This window comes from Phoca vitulina, unplaced genomic scaffold (genome assembly GCF_004348235.1).
Source record: "Phoca vitulina isolate PV1807 unplaced genomic scaffold, GSC_HSeal_1.0 scaffold29, whole genome shotgun sequence".
In the NCBI taxonomy this organism is placed as follows: Eukaryota; Metazoa; Chordata; class Mammalia; order Carnivora; family Phocidae; genus Phoca; species Phoca vitulina.
Genome location: NW_022589732.1, coordinates 9,672,351 through 9,696,217, shown reverse-complemented (window position 1 = coordinate 9,696,217; position 23,867 = coordinate 9,672,351). Strand labels below are relative to the sequence as shown.

Below are 23,867 nucleotides of genomic sequence, written 5' to 3'. Positions count from 1 at the left end.
GATCCCAGGACCTGGAATCATGACCTGAGCCGAAGGCAGACGCTTAACGACTGAGCCACCCAGGCACCCCTTGCTTGATTTATTTTTTATTTTTATTTATTTTTTTCCCCTAACATGCTTCTTGATTAAAGTTTTTCCCATGTTGAGGTGCCTGGGTGGCTTAGTTAAGTGTCTGCCTTTGGCTCAGGTCATGATCCCGGGGTCCTGGGATTGAGTCTCATGTTGGGCTCCCTTTTCAGTGGGGAGTCTGCTTCTCCCTCTGCCCTTCACCCTGCTTGTGCTCTCTCTTCCTCAAGCTCTCTCAAATAAATAAAATTAAAAAAAAGTTTTTCCCATGGCAAAATGAATCAGGTAATTATTTCGTTCGTTCTTTTTTCCTTGGAGTCATCCCTCATGGAGTTCTTTGCTCTCCTGCTTCAGTCTGGTCTGGTCAGCCCTGTCCTGACATTTTCCTTTGCTGCCATTCTTAGAATTCCTTTTATCCTTCTCATATGTTAGGGTTCCTGTTACCTGAACCCTTTAAGTTCTTTCTTGGTTTACTCCCTTGTTTTGGGAAATGCATCCCTTGGTAGCTTCCTGGAAAATGCTGAGTTGAAAAGATAAAGGTTTTAAGAATTTGTGCATCTGTGTATATGCCTTTTATTTCGCTCTCACATTTTTTTGGATGGGTAGGGATGTCTGCCCAACTGTCATTATTTAAGCTCTGTAAAATTTTCATTATGAAACATACCATGTATATAACTGTATAAATACAACTTAACACTAGCATAGGGCGCCTGGGTGGCTCAGTTGGTTAACTGTCTGCCTTCAGCTCAGGTCATGATCCCATAGCTTGGCAGGAAGCAAAGCTGCTTCCATTAGGCTTTTGGACATTTGGGAAGTCGCTTTACTGGTGTGTCTGATATGAGCTGTCCAGGTTTTTTTTCCCCTCTAGCTTACTTTATTGTAAGAATAAAATAGTATATGTATACATGTAATACATATACAGTATATATGTTAACTGTTATTGGTAAGGCTTCTGGTCAACAGGTTATTAAATATAAAGTTTTGGGGGGAATCAAGAGTTATATGCAGATTTTTGTCGATGTGGAGTTCGGGACCCCTAACCCCCAGTTGTTCAAGGGTCAGCTGTACTTGGTTCTTCGGCAGCAGCAACGTGGCTTAGTCATGTGATGAGATTAATCAGAAGCATTGAAGACTGTTCCTTCACCTGGGTCTTCTCATATAAAACTGGCGTCATTTAACAAAACTGCTTTTGTAGGGAAAAAAGTGTTCCTAGCCAGGATCTTAGATGGGTTAAGAATGGGTCAATTTAGAAATTTCAGGTGTCACACTCTCACCTGTTAATAACTTACAATACATATGTTTTCTACTCATCTACACAGTAGCCATTACATTTGTTATAGAATTTAAGGGAAATTAATAGCCATGTAAGACTTAATTTAAGGTGAAATCTCCTCTAAAATAATGAATTCTAACATCTGATTTCCAAATTCTCTTCAAATTTTAAGGACTTAACTGTGGTATATGGTATACATAATGCCAAACTCATATGCATTTCATAGTGAAAATGTATCCTTAAATTTTGTTGGACTAGATAATCGCTAAGGCTCTTTATTCCTTAAAGAAAATTCCCATTAATTTTTAAACATTTTATAATGGAAATGTCCAAACATAAACAGTTGTACAGAGAAAAACTAACCCATTACCCAGTTTCAATATTTAACAGTATATGGCCTATCTTGTATTTACAGTCAACCCCTATCCCTTCCTCCTCACCCAGATTATTTTGAAGCAAATCCCACACTTATTCATTCTCCCAACTATTTCAGTATCTCTCAAAGGACTCATTTCCAAGTCCTCTCTCTCTCTATTCCTACAAGGTGTTCTTGGTTGAAAATGTTTTCACATGTAATTTTTAAAGTGTTAACAATTTGAGCATTAATATTCGTGTTTCTTCCTTCTAGGGACTGGTTTGGTTGAAGGACAAAGAAGCAACACATTGTAAACTTTGTGAAAAGGAATTCTCACTCTCTAAGAGAAAGGTAAGGGAGCTAGGAAGTGAGTCCCAAGGACTTGATGCAAACATGGCTTCTAATTTAACTCAGTTTTTTTCTTTGATTTTTCCATTTAATAGCACCACTGTAGAAACTGTGGGGAAATTTTCTGTAATGCTTGCTCTGACAATGAACTGCCTTTGCCTTCTTCACCAAAGCCAGTACGGGTTTGTGATTCCTGTCACGCATTGCTGATCCAGAGATGCTCATCTAATTTGCCGTAAGACTCCAGAATTAAGTCCTTATGTATGAAAGTACCTACAATGAACGGTTAATGTATGAACCATGTACATGATGTATTTAGATAGCCCTTCTTAAGCAGCTTTCAGACTGTATTGGTACCAGTTTTATCTTCCATGTATTCAGTTCATGGGAATTAGAAGCTGTAGAATAGCTCATTGTTATTCAAAAAGAACTTTCAACAGGGCATGCTTTAAAATAACTTGCTTAGGGCGCCTGGGTGGCTCAGTTGGTTAAGCGACTGCCTTCGGCTCAGGTCGTGATCCCAGGGTCCTGGGATCGAGTCCCACATCGGGCTCCCGGCTCAGTGGGGAGTCTGCTTCTCGCTCTGACCCTCTCCCCTCTCATGCTGTTTCTCTCTCTCTCTCAAATAAATAAATAAAATCTTTAAAAAAAAATTAAAAAAAAAAAAATAAATAAAATAACTTGCTTAATTCCTAATTGATGTAATAATCATGTAACTTATAAAGCCACCAGAAAGGCCAGATAGCAGAGCTAACACACATTTGCCTTATTTTGTAAAGGCCTTCTTAAAAATAGGGATTCAGATTCTTTTATTCTGCATATTGTCAAGTTGGTATTTGATGGTGCCTGTAATTTTCTTAATGCACTTTAAAGCTTCACAGTTCTCAGAAAGATCAGAAATGCATTGAACTTTTTACAAGTATTAATATTCCAGTTCAACAGACTTTTCATTAGCTTGCTAAGGTTTCAACCTTAATTACTTGTCCTTTCTGCCCCACTTCCTTTGCCCATTTTGCATTAGAAAAGGCCAATTACTTTATTCTATAAAATTTCCTTTTGGTTTTCTTCTGATCAGTGTATTTATTGATACTTTTCAGATATAGTAGGTTAAAGAGGTATTATTTTACCTTAACTTTTTCCTTATTTTGAAAGGAAGTTAAACCAGCCTTTTACATTAAGTTACTTGCACAACTTTCCATATGCTACACCTGACTCGCCAAATTGCTGACTTTTTTAGGGAGGGCTCACACCTCTTCAAATTAAAAAGGAAAAAAATCCATCCCCAGAAAAAAAATGTTTAATAGCAAGCGATTACAGGCTCCTGATTGATTCTCCTCTAAGCATTAAAGGCGAAACCTCAAATAGTTTGCCTTTGATAGGATTTGAGTAATTAAAAATTTTATTCTATTTCCATTCCAGTAACTTTTAGGAAGCATTACAATGTAGTGATCCACTACTGTAGTTATGTGTAGAGTGAAGTATCAGCCCTGCCATGAAATACTTGATCTGTTTCAAGCATGAAAGACTTAATAAACACTAATCCCGTTTTACCATACTTGTAGCACACCAAGAATATGTAAAATGTTACCCTTGTATAATTAATCCTTTGAACAGCATCACCACTTGGGAGATCTTCGCCCCCCCCCCCCTTCGATATTAACTTCAGCCATGCACTTTAAGTCTGTGAACCTTCCCAGCAGGTTAGATAGGAATCTTTGGTTACTCCCTAGGAGCATTACATTTAGTGAATTAATCATGTCCACCCCCCTCCCACCTAAGACGGGGTAACTTATTCTGCAGGATCCTTTCCTCAGAGTATATATACTTTCACTAGGGTTCAAAATTAATTTTCTAAATTGCCAAAGTATGAAACCAGTATTTTGAGGAGTTATTTTCTCCATATCCAGTTAGCTTTTGAAGTCTTCAGTTAGAACTGTACAGATTTTTAGGTGGTCTTTCTTTTTTTTTTTTTTTAAAGATTTTATTTATTTATTTGACAGAGAGAGAGAGACAGCGAGAGAGGGAACACAAACAGGGGGAGTGGGAGAGGGAGAAGCAGGCTTCCCGCGGAGCAGGGAGCCCGATGTGGGGCTCGATCCCAGGACCCTGAGATCATGACCTGAGCCGAAGGCAGTCGCTTAACCAACTGAGCCACCCAGGCGCCCCTAGGTGGTCTTTCTTGAATGCCAACAGAAATATTGTCAAGAGAATTATATTCTTGAACTGTTTTGTATTGATGGGATGAGTAACATTTTTATGATTGTTAAAAATGAGAATAAGCAAATGAAATTTCAAATACTAGGTTTTTTATTACTGTGATTAGTACAAATCTTAAAATGTGATTTTGCTTAAATTCCAAAGCTGGGTTTCATTCAACAAATAAAACCATGATTTTCAGTCCCCCCTTAAATTGTTATTCAAAACTCCTGTTTAATCACCATTGATTTTGGGGCTTTTTGTAGTCAAGCTTTTATGACAGCAATACAATTTGCTTCATTTAGTTTGGGCTCTTATTTAAAAGCCATTTATACTAAATGTTGGATTTTGTTATAAAACTTCCAGTTTGTATTGTGAACCTACACTTTCTAATCTTCAAGATTTGCCCTCATAGAAAGTATTTATCTTAATGAATTTCACATACCATTCCCTTGTCTAGCCAGTACTACCATAATAATGCTATCATGGTGCCAAGGAATTGTGACTGTAATTCTTCTACTCTGCAATGTTTTAAAATGTGAATTTTATAAACCAAATAAAAGATATGAAAAAATTAGCCTTTCAAAGGGCAACTTGCATTTGTAACTTTTTATACCTTTATTACTTAGATTTTAATAGGGCAGGTCCTAGGAAAATAAAAGCACATAGGATCTTTAAAAAAGGTAAGTGGTATGAGCCTAATATTTAAATGGGTAATTTAAGGGAGGGGTACAAACATTAAAATGGATCACTGCTTGAGCCGGTAAGTTCCATTTAAGCTAACACAACTTCCTTCTCTAACAGTAGAAATCACTCCTTAGGTGTCACTTTAATGTTCACTTAAGAGTATCTTCTACCAATTTTACAATCAGTAACCAACACAAAGCATTCTAGGACAGAGGCCACACTATTATCTCCCACGTTGATATTTATTACATTAATAACATTTCTAGCAAAAACAAGTAACAAGGTCAATAACTGAATTCACATTGACAGGTTTCATTTTGATCCATTAGCCAATTTGGAAAAAAAAAAGCCATATTGATCAAAGGGATTAAAAGTAAAAAGCACCTTTTCCTTGCTACATATAATATTTTTTAACACAATGGCTCTAAAACTCCAAACAGATATCAAATGTAAAATCCAACTTCCAGGACTCATTTTAATTAAAACTATCACATGGACTTGTCTCTTACATTTGTTTAGTCATTTATACAGTTACTGAAAAACCATATGCTTTATTGGGCAGGAAAACTGAAAATACAGCTGTGTGAATTATACTCCACAGTAAATATTCTTGTACTGAATTCTCATGTCACTGAGAATCTTAACCTAGTCTAAGACATTCTGAGATCACTTACAACTATCACTTTTTTGGAAACATTTTTTGGTACTCCAGTCAAGTGCTGAGTGAATTTTATTCTAAAATCTAGGGCTAGAATTTAAACTTCCAACATTCTCATCCCCAGGTAACACAATTATGAATATTCAGAAATCCAGATACCTCTTAAGATATTCAACATTTCAGAGCTTTGCCTGGATAAATGACATTTGAAAAGAATGACTAAAATAGAAATTAGCTGAGTTTATACTCCTGAAGCCACCTACACTCATCTTTAGGTTTTTATATTTACAGTATTGTCCAGGAGAAAAAAAAGTTACACTATTTTCCAAGTTCTATTCCAGATGTCTGCTTATTAATAAGACTTGTAGTTTATGCAAAGGTGAACCATTGTCCTCTAAAATTACACTACACTACTTCTTGTAGAGCTAATAGTAAAATACATCAACCCAAATCTTATGAAAGCAGCACATCTTTCGGGAGTAACTAGTATATAAAAAGTATCAACATCAGTGGTTTGAATATAAAAATTTATTTTTAAGTCAAAGTATGCAACAAATAAAACCTACAGAAAACAGATTTTCCCATCACAATCTGTTGCTTTACCAAATAATATTTTGAAAACACATTCCTTCAGTCATTATAAAGTTCTTAAAATACAAAAGAAATTAAATCTGTAAGAAAGTCTAGTAGACCAGACGCTGTTGTCAGGACTTTTATGTTGGTGGTTATGCTTTAATACATGCCACGCCATCCACCTCCACTCATGCCACCTTGCCCATAGTAACCGCCACTGCCTCCACCACCACGGCCTTAAAAAAAAAAAACAAAACAAAACTTGTTAGCAGGAAATATCCGCGCATACTTCATTGAAGATAATACATGAATTTAAAAGTATCTACACACATGGGGACTAACAAATCAAACCACAGTAACCAGGGACACTTACCATAACCACCCAAGCCATCAGGAGTACCATATCCTCCACTGTAATTGTTACCCATTCCCATTCTTCCAACAGATCCATAACCTCCCTGATTATCTTTAAAAAGGAAAAAAAAAAAGTGTGAGATTGTTTGCTAAGTGTATAACTCTGATCATTTTAAAAACTTTACCTACCCATTCCATCTCTGCCGTAGCCACCCATTCCAGAACCTCCCATTCCAGAACCGCCTCCAGGAGTAGAATTCAGGAAGAGTTCAATGTACCGATGTTCTTTAAGACAAAAAGTAATAGGGAAGGAATGATGGATCAAAATTTATCAATAAAAGGATAATTAGCGAATATTAACCTGTGCTAGTATTAGCCTGAAAGTATGTTCATATACTTCCTAGTGGAGTGATAAATTGAATGCCGGGTAGGGCTAAAACCTAACCTACCAAATTTTGTTCAAACTGCACAACACTAAACACATAAAACATGGTCAGGGCCTCCGTTTCCTCATCTATAAAAGGGGCTGATTCATTATTTTAGAACCAGTTACTGTGCTTCTTAAAAATACATTCCATGTCCAAAGAAATGAATTCGAATCATGAAAATAATGTCCATGAAAACTTATTTACTGACTACAACGTGATTTGTGTGTAGCCAGATTTAGGAATCACTGGTCAGGGTAAAATTTAATGGCTTAAAATAGCTCTGATGGCATGTAGAAATAACTTACCCAACTAACTTAATGGATGGGTTAAAAAGTGGTAATTTGCAAATGGCATGGGAACTCAAGCGAGTGCCAAGTAATATGCCTATTTTCCCTTTTTAATTGAGCTCAGATAACCTGTCAAGTATTGAGTCTGAATTAACTCTTCAATAAAAAACCCCCTGGAAAGCCATCTTAGAGGCCATATGGCTTCAGGTCCCAGTGACTGCCAAGAGTCACCTACAGACCCTGTAACATCTTACATTTAAGGAATTACAAATGTTATTTTATAAGCAAGTTCACATCTAAGAAACGAGACAGCAAGCCAAGGATACCACTTACGCATGTTATTCTTATCTTTAGACATGGCAGCTACAGCATCTTCATGTGTCACAAATTCTACGTCTGCCTCTCCTGTTGCTCTGCCATCAGCTCCGATATCAATATGCACTCGTATGGGATTTAGTGGTGAGAAGAACTAAACAAAAGAAAACACTTATTACTAATTTTTCTTTTTTAAAAGATTTTATTTGCCAGAGAGAGAGAGAGGGAGAGCACAAACGGGGAGCGGCAGGCAGAGGGAAAGGGAGAAGCAGGCTCCTTGTTAAGCAAGGAGCCCCATGTGGGACTTGATTCCAGGACCCTGAGATCATGACCCGAGCCGAAGGCAGACGCTTAACCATCTAAGCCACCCAGGTGCCCCACTAATTTTTCTATTTAGATTATTCAAAGTAAATTACCACATACTTTGGTTTTCCCTCATCCATTAAAACAAACCTTTTTACTGCCCTGTATTGCAAAAGCTAACAAATCAACTACAAAGGTTCTGGAAATATAAACTAATGCACTTAAGAGGAAAATGCAAAGAAACTCTTTAAAATAAGCTACGTGGGGATGCCTGGGTGGCTCAGTCGTTAAAAGCATCTGCCTTCAGCTCAGGTCGTGATCTCAGGCTCCTGGGATCGAGCCCTACATCGGGCTCCCTGCTCATCAGGGAGCCTGCTTCCCCCTCTCCTTGCTGCTCCACCTGCTTATACTCTCTGTCAAATAAATAAATAAAACCTTTTAAAATAATTTAAATAAAGTAAGCTAAGGGGGGGGAAGCTAAGTGACTAAAAAAAATTAATAATAAAAATCTAACCCAAAGCATAGTTCACTAAATAAATGAAAACGTCTCATACCCTACCACTAAGAGGGAGAAGTTAACTCCTCCATTCCCACTCCTCCCAAGAAAGATATTTCAAAATTACTGTTTGAAGGATAAATAGGTCACCAGAGACTTAGAAACATGTGCAGAGAATTTAGGTGTTATGATTCAGACCAATGGAATTTGACAAACTGACACAAACTGTACATGGATAGCTCCAAAATATATCACTTAGTTGTAAATCACAAGTTAATCAGGTTAAAGGAATCCTAAAAGGTACCTGCAACTTAGGACCAATCAGTTCCCAGTAAGATCTATAGGTAAATTTCTTTCAGAGCCACGTAGTAAATAGTCCTGGCTTTGTAGGCCACTGGATCTCTACTGCAACTACTCGACAGGTAAATGAATGGGTGTGACTAGATGCACATGGACTGAAGTTTGCAGATACTCTAACCAATTTGAAACCGACCAGTTTCAAAACAGCAACAGCATCTACTCCCATCATTTTCACAGCTCCTATTTCTAATCACGCTGTAGCTACAAAGCTGAACCAAACAACTAAATCTTATTCACTTTTTATATTTTCCACTTTCAAAACTTGACACAAGGGCAATTATCTTCCAGTCCTCTCCACTCTATGCTGATCAATCTTTTCACTAAATTCTTAACTGGACTTTATGAATACAACTTTCTACTTGCTTGAGTCCCAGATAAGTCAGCATACAATGGACAAAAAAATATTCGTCAACCAGTAAGATAAGAATATGTACCTATTTCCTATTAAAGGGATTTTGACATTAAAACTATAAAGAAAAACATGAGAGCATTAAGAATGCTTCAAAACTAGATACCAGATAAAATATAAAATCACTGATAAATTACTAAAATTACTCACATTAGCAATGTCATTTTCAGTTGCACGAAAAGGTAATCCTCTCATATGTACAAAATGACCACCATGAAAACCTGAACTTGCATCACCAGCTCCACCATAGCCATGTCCTCCCATACCTAAGAGAATAAAATTTCCAAAGATTATAAACTATTGATACATGTAGTAAAGCATTTCAACAAAACACTTCTTCCCTACACATACCTTTTCCTATTTATACCTTTTTCTTTGACAACCAATTAATCTTAGTAGTTCTAAACATTGAATCGAGAATTTACCTGTAAGTATACATCTATATAAAGCCCCACACAGGTATGTTCTGAAATATGCTCGAGCTGACGATTTCATGCAAGTCACCTTTTATCACCACTAAATGGTTGTAAAACAAATACTTAACATTCACCTAAAAATGAGTATGTCTTTAATATTTACCTCTTCCATCTCTCATTCTGTCATCAAAGCCATCATTTCCATAGCCATAATTATTATAGCCACCATAGTCATCAAAACCTCCATAACCTGTGTAATTTAATGAGAAATACATGAATACACTTTCAAGAGATAAATTTTATAATCCAGTTTATAAAATCATTTTCTGGTAAGCAGTCTGGTTCTTATTATTACAAGTTTACAACTCCCAACTTAGTGCATGTGAAAAAAAGCAGTAACACTCGGTGGAAATAAAAAAAACTCAAAAGAATACATTTAAGACATCAAAATTAACTTTCATCCTGATGTCAAACAAAAAGTGTCAAAATATGCCAGTATCTTCATTTTAATTTCTGTATAACTTCTCTAGGTGCCAATATGTGCATCAATCAAGTCCCATAGCTGGCCACGGGAATCCATATTTTCATGAACAGGTTTTAAAACCTAGTAGGTACTGAAATTACTGCCATTTCTATATTTCTTGACAAAGTGTCAGGAACATTAAGAAAATGACAACAGAACCTTTGTTCATTAGATACACATACCACCATCATATCCATCACCTCCTCGTCGCATTCTGTCATACATACTTCCACGCCCAGCTCCATAATAACCCCCTCTTCCTCCTATCGGTCTATCATATGGTCCCGGTCGCTGGCCCAGCAATCTTCTTGGTGGATCATAAAATCCTTTGATTTCACTCCTGCTACTTCTGAAGATCTCAATATACCTATTTAAAAATGGTTTAAGGTACAGGTTTCAGCGTAAATGTATTAGAATAAATAAGATATTGGGCAAAAATGCAGTAAGTTTTTCTACATCTAGATACATAACCCAATTTAAACTGCCTAAATACACCATAAATTAACATTTTTTACACCTACAAACTTAGTTAATATTTAAGTTTTACATAGACAAATTAGTCACTTGAAAATAATTCATATAATATATATTTTTAGCTTGTTTCCTTTAGTACATAATAGGTGTTTAGAGAAAATAGCTGATTATACAAAAGCATTTATCAACAACATCCTACAGAGAAATGGAAACAATCTAATTTTAATTTAAGCAAACTATTAGCATTAATTCCCCACCCAAATCTGTAGTTTCCAAGTTAAATTTAGATAATTATCAATTCTTTTAAACTACCCCAGAAAAATGTTATTGTAACCCCCCCATTAAGCAATAGTGACCCACAACCCCCAAAAAATAAAAATTTAACACCATCCCAAACTCTCCATCCCCACCTGTGCCCTATTCTTTCCTTGTGTTTCCCCAGAGCATTTTCTGCTATCTCCTTTGAAGCAAACTGCACGAAGGCCTCCCCTGTGCTTCTCCCCTGGTAGTCCATCGTCAATGTTATCCCATTTGGCACGATTTCCAACCCTTTAACCCAAGGACAAATAACCCCATCAAGGGGAACAGTGTTAAAGGCTGAAACATTCCCATCTGAATCAAATATTTAAAACAAGTCTAAACAAAACAAAAACAAAACAAAAAAGCTTAAGTTTCCCATCACCCCGTAATACAAGCGGAAGATTTTTTCAAATATTACTGGATTACATATTTTTTTGCAACCAGTCTTTTTAAATTACACACACTAAAAGCTCACCTATATTACATTAAAAAAGCTAAATCAAATTTAACTATGCTCCATATAATTCATGGTTCATTTCATCATACATAATTATTCTCAATTAAGCTTACTGCACATTAGTTAGGTTTTACATATTCTACACATTCTGTATTCAGTATTAACTGGAGCATATTTCATAACTTAATACATTAACCAAGATACCGTACTCAAAAGTCCCCGAAACAAATGGGTTTTACAAATTAAAAACTGAGTAATATAATAAAAATATAAAATTAAAATACTACTAAACTTTGACTAATACTAGAGGTACCTTGAAAGAACTGAACTATTTCCTCTTTGCTGCAACCAAATGGCAGTCCACGAAGTCGTACTGTCCCATCACTAGCGTCATTTGGACCATTATGTTTCATAACCCAATCCATCTCAATAACGTTTGATTTAAATGCTATAAAAAATAAACAAGCACATAAAGCAGTCAATCAAAATATACTCTTGCTACAGGTACTGAAGAAACATCGCTCAGTGGTGCACAACAGGAAATATAACATATGGCTTGTTGACAATGCCACAATTCAAAGGCATGACACCTTCCCATTTTGAGGTAGGCAAAAAGACTGGGAAAAGTGAGTGATACCTGACCCTCCCCTCCAAAAAGTACCAAATTTCTAAGGGCCAAATTTTATATAATGCCCAATCTTAAGAAAGCTTACACAATTACAATATTAGTTTTCAAATTCTATTTCTTGTCATCTTGATATCAACTCTAGTCTTTTCCTCATCTCTCAAATTTTCATTCACATTTTTTCAGGTTTTACTTATTATTCATTTGAATCATCATGTAAATTCTTTAAAACTTAATTACTCAAAAGCTGCACATAGCACCACTGTCCACTCACAGCAAGAGCCTAAGTCAAAAGGTCAATGAGTACTTCTCTGATGTTAGAAAAATGGCATTACAAAGTCTTAACTTTTTAGATGCACTTTTAATTCTGAACACATCAAATTGTTTTTGAAGGAGGAAAAATTCCTCTCTCTAAAGTAAATCTAAACACTCCTCTAAAGCAAGTTTTAAAATGAGTTAATTAGGGTGAGTTTTAAAATTGAGGTAAAAGTCCACTCAAAAGTGAATGCCTTCCAACAGTACCGGTGTTTTTTGAAGCTACCTACTGGGAAGTTATTGGAGATAGTACATTCAAAACCAGTTCACTCACTGCTTTACATTTAAACACAAATTTTAAAAAACGTAATACATTCACATTCAAAAAGTATTTTAGGGTACAGTGAGAAGCCCTCCTAGCCCTCCAAAAAGAACCCATCCACACCCAGTTCCCTTCCCAAAAGACAACAGTCCTTTCTTTTATAATTCCAGAACACTTTAAGGAGGCTAATGCAGAAGTCCTTCAGCTGCAAAAACTTACCAGATCTTACAAATTTCACTAAGCAGCTGTAGGAATCCTACTCACCTGAGTATTTCAAACCTTTCCCTCACCACCTCCTCCCCTGTAAACAAGACAATTTGTTTACTTGATTCCTTTACGCTTCAAGATAGTTCGTAACAGTGTTCACTAATACTTGATTTCACACCATCTAATTATATCACTCCAACTGTTAGGGGGAGCATCTGCAAAGAGTAAAATTTTTTTCCTAGAATACGTGCATTTAAAATAACCTAAGGTAGAAAATTTCCGAATGTGTTTATTAATCAAATACCTCTGCATATGAATCACCTTTCATACTTGTTTTGCTGTTTTAAAAATCCTGGCAGTCACTCTAGACATAGAGACCCAAAGTGGGAAGACTACGATTTTATCAGACATTACAACTAATTTTTAGGCACCTAAAATTGATATGCATTTTTAAGGGGGGGAGAGAGAGAGAGAGAGGGAGAAAGAGAAACTGGTTTTGAATCCCTATTCTGCCATTCACTGGCTGGTTGATTAAACAAACTTAACCTCTGTGTTCAGCTCTAAAATATAACAGTGGTGCCCATACCTCTCTAGACTGTTTTAAGACTTATTTATAATGCTTAGTCTGCAGCATGGTAATCATTCAATGGTAGCCATTGTTACTGGATTTTAAGGGACCCTCCTGTAAAACTACTGAAATATACCACAAACAAAATAAATGAACCTTAAAGGATGGAAAACTATCCCCAGTCCTGAAAAGAAGTAAAGATAGTTACAAGTTGTTTCCAAAGTCAACTTAGGCTTGCTTCCATAGAATTTGTCAAGGTGGGGGGGGGGGTGAGGATTTTTGGAAATGTTTACTATAACATGTTAGCTAGATAAAAAATACTGTTCTAGAGTAGTCCCGAAAGTACACCCTGATTGAGTCTGGGAAAAAAGTTGAGACATACTGAAGATCTTAAAAAACAAAAAAACGCCCCAAAAACTTAAAACAAAACAAACAAAAAACAAAAAACCAAAACAAAACAAAAACACTTCCCTATAAAGGATGATTCAAGAATGGAAGAAAAAAGTGGAGAGGAGGTAACATCACATGTTACTTCCTCATGAAAAATATTTAGTATTTTGCAAAACCAATCTAATCTGCTGTGAAAAGACAGTGTGATGCTTTTTATCATTTAGCCCATTTCTTTCTTCATTGTAAAGACACTGGGGAACAAACACAAAAAAGGATGGAAATTGACTTATCTTTACTATAAAATTTAGCCCTTTCCAAGAAACACCAGCAAGCAAACTAGTTTTGGTTTTTGCATCAGTCCACACCAAAGAGACCTATATAAAACAAAATATTAAGTCTATAAAAATCACACTATCCTATTAAGGCAATTTTAAGTTGACGAAAAATTAACCAGATTCGGAAGACAAGCTATTATACAGGATGACTTTCCACCGCACATGTATTAAGAGTACACAACTTAAAGCCACACTAGACTTCTTCAAAACTCAAAATGTGATTCTAGAATTCTACTTACAAAACAAAACCAAGACAAACTCTGAAGGCATACAAAAAGACAATCTGCTGTAGTACATTAATAAAGCTGTCCCGGAAACTACCTAGAGTTTACTAATTATTCAGGATAATCCATCTCAACCTTTCTTTCCAACAATGTCATGACTAATCTCAATTCTGCTTTAAGACTGCCAAGTGTTAGCACCAATTAAAAATACCAGCAGTAGGGGTGCCTGGGTGGCTCAGTTGGTTAAGCGACTGCCTTCGGCTCAGGTCATGATCCCAGGGTCCTGGGATCGAGCCCCGCATCGGGCTCCCTGCTCGGCGGGAAGCCTGCTTCTCCCTCTCCCACTCCCCCTGCTTGTGTTCCCTCTCTCGCTGTCTCTCTGTCAAATAAATAAATAAAATCTTTGAAAAAAAAATAAATAAATAAAAAATAAAAAATAAAAATACCAGCAGTTGAACTAAGATAACTGTAGTCAGTTTTGAATAGGAGTTTCATTTCTTAAAAGTTATGCTAAGTGAAAGAAGCCAGTCACAAAAGTCCATGTACGGTATGATTTTAAATGGGTGAAGTTTATGGTATGTGAATTGTATCTCAAAGCTGCTAAGCACCTAACAGAGGTCAAATGAAACATTGAATTCCTTTGTAACACAGAGGCATATACTACTATCTTCTGAAGTATAATACATAAAGTTAGGGTGTGATGCACCAATAAATAACTTTATAAATGGTAGCCAGCTGGTCCTAAAAAAAATGAGAATGTTCTTCAAACTTTGGCAAAAAGTGGTGATATGTCTAACTAGAATGAAAAATTTACATCATTTCCCCTTTCCAATGTGCTTGCTCCTTAAATTTTCCAGTAGAAAAAGTAGACACACCACTAATACCTAAAGGGAGGTGAAGTCTAAATGTATAAAGGAGTTCTTCTCTAAAACAAAGTTACCATCACCTACTGCAGCTCAGCCACTTGTTTACCAAAGTAAGAACACCAAAAAAATAACCTGGTTATTAAAAATATAAAGGCAATCAGATGGATTTCCAGATCATGATGCAGATGAAAGAGGACAGAAAAAGGTTTCTAGGGTAATCCAATCAGGAAAGCGGTTTTATGAGGTACTATTTTACAGGAAACTGGACTTTTTTCAAAGGCTACTAAAAATCAGACCGTCTTCAACAACAGGAAGGTTGTTTTTTAAAGCTGAAAGAAGTAGGTAATAGAGTTCTTGTAAGGACTCAAAGCTATTATTGGAAACTGTTACTCTCAAGCTGCCTGTCACTTTGTACCCTACTCAATGAAAAGTACAGACCCAGTTCTCTTGTGTTCTAAGGACCAAAAATCATCACACCACCACAGGACTGGGCTTTCGGTTTGTCTTTTTGTTGAGTAGGCCTATTTTCTGGGTCAAAATACTACCACAGTCCTATACTAAAAAAACATGCTTAGCTACCAAAAGTAAAATAAACGCTAACTGTATTTCGATGTATTTTACTTCTACACCCTTTTTGCACAACATGTAACCTTTGGAGATTTAATACTGAAAACTCAGTAACTCAACTGCTACACAAATTTATGCCATCACCATCACTAATTGTGTTTTAACAACTGTTTCCCAAAGGTAAAACTCCTACTTAAATTATAACCCAGTATGTGCCAAACTGCACAAAACCATTGCTAAACCACCCACCCCCGCCCAAAAGTTCAGGAAGCTATTATAATTCACTGGTCCTAAACGACCTATTTGAAATATGCCCATTTCACATTCCTATTTGATAAGTCACCCGCTTACTGCTTACGAAACATTTACCCACAAAGTGTTTACGTTTAAGATAAACGTGAGAAGAAAAAAAAAAAACAAAACACCCTTTGGAAAATGAGTACGTACTCTTTTCGAAGTTCCAAATCTGGAATATAAGGGCCGGCTAAGCGTCCTTTATTCCTCCCCGGAGACTTTTCGTTTATCTAGCTGCCCTAGAGACCAGAGAGCTAAGGAGAGTACGCCCCTCCCCGCCCCACCCCCGCCACCTCTCCGTCCGGCAGCCAAGCCTGGCTTTAAAACCTTCGCCACCGGGCGGCGGAATTACAAAGGAGGCCGACTGCCTCCTTTGTCCTGGATTTGGGAGTTGAGCGCCTTCGTCGCCATTGGCTTTCCTCCCCCAGCTCCAGCCTCTCTCATCTTGGGAATCTGCGTCAGAAGTCACTCGCAGTCCCGCCAGCCCTGGTAGCCCTGCCGAGACTGCGGAGGAAGGGAGGCCGCGGTGGGAGGCCAGGCCCATCCGGCGCCATTTCCATCGGGAGCGCGCCCGCCAGCCCAGACCCCCCCCCCCCCCCCCCCGCCCCCTCCCCCCCCCCCCCCTTCTTCCCCCCCCCCCCCCCCTCCGGGGGCCCCCTCCCCCCCCCCCCCCCCCCGCCCCGGCCTTCTAAATCAGTTTTCGGAAGCTCAGGGGCAAAAAGTAGAAAGAGGGGAAGGGCGGGAAGCCGAGGTGGCGGCGCCACCGTACCCAAAATGGCGGAGGCCAAACCAGCACGGAAAGAGGGGAAATGCTGGATGACCCCCACTCCGGGCCTCAGTTTCGTCCACTGAATTTCACCCGAGCAAGTCCTCCCCCCGGCAGGCCGCCCTCCTTGAAGTGGGAGATCGCCTGGGAGGCGCAGTCTGGCCGCCTCCGAGCGGCGACCTCCACACTTCCCCCCCCACCCCACCCCCTCCCAGTCTCTCTTTCGTCCTTCTCCCGACTCCGCTCTCGAAACCACCAGCCCAACCTACCCCCTTTTACTTCAGATACCCTGTCGGGCGACAGTAACGCCAACTCCGGTGCTCGCGGGGCCGGTCGGGAAGAGGAAGAAGTCGCTCGTCTCGTGTAGCACTCGCCACAACGGTTCTTCCAACCGCCTCCACCAGCGACAACCGCTAAGAGAGCTGCGCAGCAGAGCGACTGGCTTGGGGGGATGGGAGAGAGCGAGCGAGAAGGAGGGGGTGGGGCGAGAGCAACGAAGACCGACGGCCCCACTCTCGCGAGACAAGAGCCTCGATCCCGCCTTGGCGCTTAAGCAAGAAGTGCGCTTGCGCGCTCATGGGATGTCCTGTTTGTTGGGGAAGCAGTGGAAAGTAGCGGAGCTGGTCCCGTTAGAAAAAGACGCGGGTTACTGTAAAACTGTTAAATGCTTAGAGCCTACCTTTCTGCCCACTCCGGGAGGATGTGAAGTGACAGTAGTAGTTCTGCCAGTGTGTGTTGAAGCGGTTTGGAGAAGTTCGATTCTCTGTCCGCACCAAGAACAAATTCCGTAGAGGCCCCACCCATACCCTTGCGTCACCTGCAGGAAAGGGATGCCACGTGGTTCGGCGGCCAAATGCGAGGAGGGCTTTTCTTGTCAGGTTTGTGTTATGCAGTAAAAATAAGTGTTCCCCCCCCCCCCCGCAAAGATACAGAAGTGTCCACCAGACCCCCATTTTGGCTCTTGGTCTGGGATTCCTTCCCTTCCGCGGCACTAGGGCACCGGCCCCGCCCCCCTCCCCACCAGCGGGTCTCCTCCCCTGAGGCCTCTCAATTTCCCCTTTGATAGTCCCAGGAGAAAGTTACTCGCTTTCTCCTTGTGCCTTCCTGTTCTCTCTTGCTTTTCATCTCTCCACTTGTCTTTATTGAAGTATAATTAACATACAGTGTTATATTAGTTTTAGGCGTACAACATTGATTGGACAATTCTATTCTCAGTGCTCATTAGGAAAAGTGTAGTTACCATCTGTTACCATATAATGTTATTATAATGTTATTGACTATATTCCCTATCCTGGGCTTTTCATCTCTGTGACTTATTTATTTTATAACTAGAAGTGTGTACCTCTTAATCCCCTATACCTATTTCACCCATTCCCTCTGGCAGCCACCAGTTTGTTCTCCCTATTGAGTTCATTTGTTAATTTTTGTTTGTTAGTTTCATCTCTGTATAACCTCAGTGACAAATCAGGCACTCGTGACTGAGGAGTTCGGGTTGTTTTCTAAATAGGGCTTTGCATTCTTGAAAATTGCACGTACAAGTGACACCTAATACTTTTGGGTTGTGCTGGCCTACCACCAAGGTCCTTAGTGACACCTTATGGCTTTTTTTTTTAATAAAAAAAAAATGCAAGCCAAATTTCTGTGGGAAGGGTGCAGGACGGTCTTGGTAAAGAGATCAAAGCAAGTTAAAGTGCAAATGTAGGAACCGTTATGAAGTGCAAGGGAGGGAAAGAAATGAATTTGAACACAGGGATGTTCCTGTAGGTTGGAATGTGGACCAAACTAGGTTGCAGGCCTTTAATATCTAGCCAAAGACCTTGTACTTTGTACTACAGACGTTGGGAAGCCCTTGGGGTGGAATGAGGGGGTATAAGGGCTGTTAGCAGTGGAGAAGCTTGAAAAATTTTTTACCCCATGAGATCTCAGATGTGTAGGGTGGAGGCAGGAGGCCAGTTACCTGCATATACTGGACATTTCCATGTCATGGTTTAATTCACCCTCAAACCTGCTTTAGACAGGACAGTAAGAATTGGCTAGGTCATAGTGCCCTATTGCTTTTCTTCAGCCCACTCCCTCAAAATACCTCTTAGAGAAAGGGGGATGGGACAGTGTGGTCATCATTACAAGACACAGAAAAACAAAACCTGGATAATGTAACATTATGGTTCATATTTATTAAGAGCTTGCTTGAGGGGCTCCTGGGTGGCTCAGTCGTTAAGCGTCTGCCTTCGGCTCAGGTCATGATCCCGGGGTCCTGGGATTGAGCCCTGTATCAAGCCCTGCATCGGGCTCCCTGCTTGGCGGGAAGCCTGCTTCTCCCTCTCCCACTCCCTCTCTTGTGTTCTCTCTCTCACTATGTCTCTATCTGTCAAATAAATAAAATCTTAAAAAAAAAAAAAAAAAGCTTGCTTGAGCTAGTGCTGTGCTCAATCCATTGACTCCTTACAATCCTAAAGGATAATCATTATTTTTGTCCCCATTTTACAGATGAGATGCCTGAGTTTGAGAAGTGCAAAAAGTTGCTCAAGGTCACACCCCTAGTAGGTGCCTGGGTGGCTCAGTGGGTTAAGCGTCTGCCTTCAGCTCAGGTCATGATCCCAGGATCCTGAGATTGAGTCCTGCAGCCAGTGGGCTCCCTACTCAGTGGGGAATCTGCTTCTCCCTCTCCCTCTGCCCCTCCCCCCTGCTCCTGCTTGCTTGCTTGCTCTCTCAAATAAATAAAATCTTTTTTTTTTTTTTTTAAAGGTCACACACCTAGTGAAGAAGCTAGAATGTGAATCTAAATGGTTTTACTCCAGGGGTTAAGGTCTTAAAGCACTCTGGACCTTCTTGGGGTTGCAAGTAACTTAACTATGCATTCAGGGAACAAACATCATTTTAGGCAAATTGAAGTTACTTCCCCTAACAAACATTACCAACTCAGGAGACCTGCAGTTAATGGTTCATTGGCTGGAGACTTTTGAACAGGCCTGAAACTTGACATCCTGGTGTCACTGACACCTTGAGCCCCTCCCCCCAGTTAAAAAAAATTGCTGTATTAGTAAGACTCCAAGCTCCCACACTTCAGATGGAGTTCTTCCCTGGGTTCAAGTTACATCACTACTTTACTCTTTCAGTCTTTCAACCTGATTTGGTAGATGGAATTCTGTAATCCCTTTCACCCCTTGCCTGAATTCAAACAATATATTTAGTGCCTGATTGAGTTTGGCATTCTTTCCACATAATTTGTATGATTATGGGCCACAATCCTAAAATCATTCTAATGACTTTTCACCACTGAACTGCAATGTTTTCTTTGTGTTTTGGCCACAATTCCCTTATATGAGGCACTCTGCTGTTTGCCAGTGTGAATGCTTAGGAAGGACTTGAAATTAGTACATGCATTCCTTTTGCTTTTTTATTATTACAGAAAGTAGGAAGCTTTGAATTTGAAAAAAATGTACACTAGTTTTGGGGCAAACCTAATCTTTTTTAAATGATTTTTGTTTTTATTTATTTTTTAAAGTAATCTCTATACCCAATGTGGGCCTTGAACCCATACCCCAGAGATCAAGAGTCTCATGCTCTACCAACTGAGCCAGCCAGGCACCCCAGGGACAGATCTAATTTTTATTTGTCTTCCTATTTTACTACTCTTCTCAAAAAGAAAAAAAAAAAAGTCTATCTACTATTCCCATTTGCAAATTGAATTCTGTAAGTCTTGGTGAGATTGGTTCACCACTGCTCCAGTGATCCCTACAGAACTGTTTCCAGATTGATCTCTGTGGAATTGTTTCCATAGAGATGGTTAGAACTGAGGGCTCCCAGCTGCTTTCGGGATTTTGTTTTCTCTTTGTCTTCCTTTTGGTCATTTCAGTGCTTCAGTGCTTTTCCTGTTAGCATAGAGATCAGAGGGACCCTGGAGAGGATCTTGTTAGAGGCCATAATGAGAGAAAAGATTAAAAAAGAGAAGGAAATGGAAGTACCCACACCACCAACAATGAACATGTGATCATGTATTACACCATCAGGATGAAAGGAGAGGAAAATTCCATGCAGAGCCCAGAGAAAGAGAAAGAAAGAGAAATTGAAAGACAATGCACCCTTCTGGGAGAGGGAAGGCACATTCACTAAAAATCAGTTAAGATAGTTGTTTGCATTACCCCAATGGCATCCTAAAATAACACAAAAACTGGGTTACCATAATCTTTTTGCCATTATGGAAAGCAAATAAGCTAAAAAAGGTAGCAAAACCCACAGATAAGTTTCTAGGAGTATGTTTAATTAGTTAATGCCTTTTTAAAACTAAATCTGCCTTACTAAGATTTTGTGAAATGCTTGTTCATATTTGTCTTTAGGAATTAGTGATCTTCCTTGTCATAATTCAAAATTATTTCTCAAGACAAGGCTTAATTACACAGTTTATATGCTTGATACTTTTTTTGTTTTTTTCAGTCATCCAAGTGTTCATTCTGGGACTAGGGAAACCAAAAGGTCTCTTCCAATTTTAATGATTATACACTAAGTAAACAAATGGAAACTTAAAAGGAAGAAAGCACCTAACACACTCTTTCTGTAATTTTTAAAAATAATTAGAAGTATTAAACATTCTTTCTGTTCTAGTGGATTGTTGTGAAGAACAGGGACAACAGCTATAAAAGATAGCTACTTAGGATTTTAAATCAAATTATTGTACAGCTTTTAGTGTGTCAAAAACACATTGATAACTTAGTAAGAGCACAGATAATGGAGTAACAGACTGTTTCCCATTGATCTTAAGTTTCTTTTCTTTTTTTTTTTTTTATTTATTTGACAGAGAGAGACACAGCGAGAGAGGGAACACAAGCAGGGGAGTGGGAGAGGGAGAAGCAGGCTTCCCGTGGAGCAGGGAGCCCGATGCGGGGCTCGATCCCAGGATGCCAGGATCACGACCTGAGCCGAAGGCAGACACTTAACAACTGAGCCACCCAGGCGCCCCTGATCTTAAGTTTCTGAGTGGTATATAAAAATATAGTTTTCATTATATATATACCTATGTCTCTCAGTATACAAACAATGATGGTTATATTGGGGGTAGAGCACTTTAAGTAACTTTTTTTTTTTTTTTAAGTAGGGGCTTGAACTCATGTCCCTGAGATGGAAACCTGAGCTGAGATCAAGAGTCAGATGCTTAACTGCCTTAGCCACACCCAGGTGCCGCATAAGTAACTAATTTTCAATACAGTCTAGAAAAGTTATTATTTTATAGACCAAGAAATAGAAGAACCAAGAGATCCTTAATGCTTCAAAGTTTACAAAGAAAATCAATGGCAAAACTTAGAATTATCTTCATAATCAAGGAGTCAGACAGGCCTTGGTTCCAATCCCAGCTTTGATACTTCCCTACCAGCTGCTTGATTCTGAGGCATTTAACTTTTTTGAACCTCAGTTTTTAAATCTCTAAAATGGGTGGTTGGGTTGTTATGTAGGGTAGAGATTAGTAGTTGAAATAATAATTCTAGTCCCATCCTCTTTCATGCATGTTTGTCATGTCATTGTTAGTAAATGTGGTTCATTCTTGATAAATTTATTTCAACAGTGAATTTAATAGAATTTTGGGGGTAAGTATGGTGTCCTAAACACTGTATTGGGAGGCAGCAAATTATTTCAGGGAAATCTGTGAACTCATATGACTACCAAGTATCACCTCTGGACAGAGTAAGTAATATGTTACATGTAATGTACTGCTGTTTTTCTAATATAGGCAGATACAGTTGCTGTTAATAAAATGGAAATTGAGGGAGGGGGTGGGGGATGGGTAACTGGGAGATGAACTTTTTTTTTTTTTTAAGATTTTATTTATTTATTTGACAGAGCACAAGCAGGGGAAGCAGCAGGCAGAGGGTCAACATGACTTATCACTGATAATATTAGCTTTGGTCACCTGGCTGAAGTAGTATTTGCCAGGTTTCTGCCAGGTTAACAAGTTTTACTGTTACTTTTTTAAATCCTCTTCCTACGTTCTATTCTTTAGAAACAAGTCACTGAATGCAGCCCACACTCAAGGGGGCAGAGACATATAATCTCCATCTCCTGAAAGGGAGAGTAGCTAGATAAATTATTTGGAATTATTCTATAAGGTAGATTTAGCTCTTCTTCCTCCTTTCCTTCCTTTCTTCCAATTTTTATGTCAGTACAGACTCTTGGATATTAATTTTATACTTTGAGTATAATCCATCCAATACTACCTTATTATTATTTGTATTTATAGTTTTTTGCTCAAATTGTTCTTCCTTAGACTACTGAGACTTCTTTAGGTTGGCTCCTGTATCCCTTTGACATACCACTATCCTTTTTATTTTTTGAGTACTGCCGTATTTTCTGGTACTAGACGATGCTCCAGGCTCATCTGGTATTTCTTTGCCCTGGCCCTAGAATCAGCCATTTCTCCATAAAGCCTCAGTTCCTTTTATTATCAGGGAATATTGTTTAATTTCCACATTTCCCAAATTTCCTTTTCCTTTTGTTAGTGATACATAATTTCATTCCATTGTTGTTAGAGGACATACTTTTTATGATTCTAAGTATTTAAATTTACTGGGACTTAATACACTTAAAAAAATTTACAGGGACTTGTTTTATGGTCTAACATATAATCTATTTTGGAGACTGTTCCATGTACACTTGAGAAGAATGTGTTGTTTACTGTTATTGGAAGATGTTGTATAGATGTCTGTTAGGTGTAGTTGGTTTACAGTGTTATTAAAGTCTTCTGTTTCTTTCCTGATCTTCTGTCTAGTTGTTCTGTTACTGAAAGTAGGCTTTGAAATCTCCAACTATTATTATTTAATTGTCTATTTCTCCGATTCTGCAACCTTTTGCTTCAGATGTTTTGGGGTTCCGTTGTTAGGTGCATATATGTTTATAATTATTATATAGTCCTAATGAATTGATCCTTTTATCATTATAAAATGTCTTTCTTTGTCTCTAGCAACAACTTTTGTCTTTAAAGTCTATTTTGTCTGATATTAGTATAGTCACTTCAGCTCCATTTTGGTTACTGTTAATATGGCATATCTTTTTCCTTCTTTTACTTTCAACCTACTTATGTCTATGAATTTAAAGTGTGTCTCTCATAGAAAGCATAGTTAGATCATTTTTTAAAAAATCCAATTCTGCTGATCTCTGCCTTTTGGTTAGAGCGTTTATTCC

General features: G+C 38.5%; 2 protein-coding genes and 1 long non-coding RNA gene across 14 annotated transcripts in view; 2 read left to right on the top strand and 1 right to left on the bottom strand.

Annotated features, from left to right (window-relative positions):
- Positions 1-2,312, top strand: part of RUFY2 (RUN and FYVE domain containing 2) — a 44,652-nt gene extending 42,340 nt beyond the window's left edge. For 5 of the 6 annotated variants that reach the window (XM_032423632.1, XM_032423629.1, XM_032423631.1 and 2 more), the window contains 2 exons: positions 1,968-2,045; positions 2,138-2,312. In XM_032423632.1, coding sequence (XP_032279523.1) covers positions 1,968-2,045; positions 2,138-2,281 — 222 coding nt within the window. In that variant the 3' untranslated portion in view covers positions 2,282-2,312. Of the gene's footprint in view, positions 1-1,967; positions 2,046-2,137 lie in introns of those variants that run through there. The other variant, XR_004301723.1, reaches the window with a different exon arrangement.
- Positions 2,313-2,655: 343 nt separating this feature from the next.
- LOC116644260 lies at positions 2,656-4,815 on the top strand. The gene is made up of 2 exons (XR_004301724.1): positions 2,656-3,991; positions 4,212-4,815. It is a non-coding gene; the product is annotated as an uncharacterized LOC116644260 (long non-coding RNA).
- Positions 4,816-5,148: 333 nt separating this feature from the next.
- Positions 5,149-17,488, bottom strand: HNRNPH3 (heterogeneous nuclear ribonucleoprotein H3). 7 transcript variants are annotated; one of them, XM_032423665.1, is made up of 11 exons: positions 17,377-17,488; positions 16,967-17,139; positions 11,592-11,726; positions 10,932-11,070; positions 10,230-10,414; positions 9,688-9,774; positions 9,259-9,374; positions 7,559-7,694; positions 6,700-6,795; positions 6,530-6,622; positions 5,149-6,392 (listed from the first exon to the last, which is right to left on the bottom strand). In XM_032423665.1, the coding sequence occupies exons 3-11, from the start codon at positions 11,701-11,703 to the stop codon at positions 6,316-6,318; spliced, it is 1,041 nt and encodes a 346-aa protein (XP_032279556.1). In that variant the 5' UTR covers positions 11,704-11,726; positions 16,967-17,139; positions 17,377-17,488; the 3' UTR covers positions 5,149-6,315. The 7 variants fall into 7 exon arrangements, with proteins under 7 accessions (XP_032279556.1, XP_032279557.1, XP_032279560.1 ...); XM_032423666.1 differs by having other exon boundaries at positions 10,275-10,414; XM_032423669.1 differs by lacking the exon at positions 16,967-17,139 and having other exon boundaries at positions 17,377-17,460.
- Positions 17,489-23,867: the final 6,379 nt, after the last annotated feature.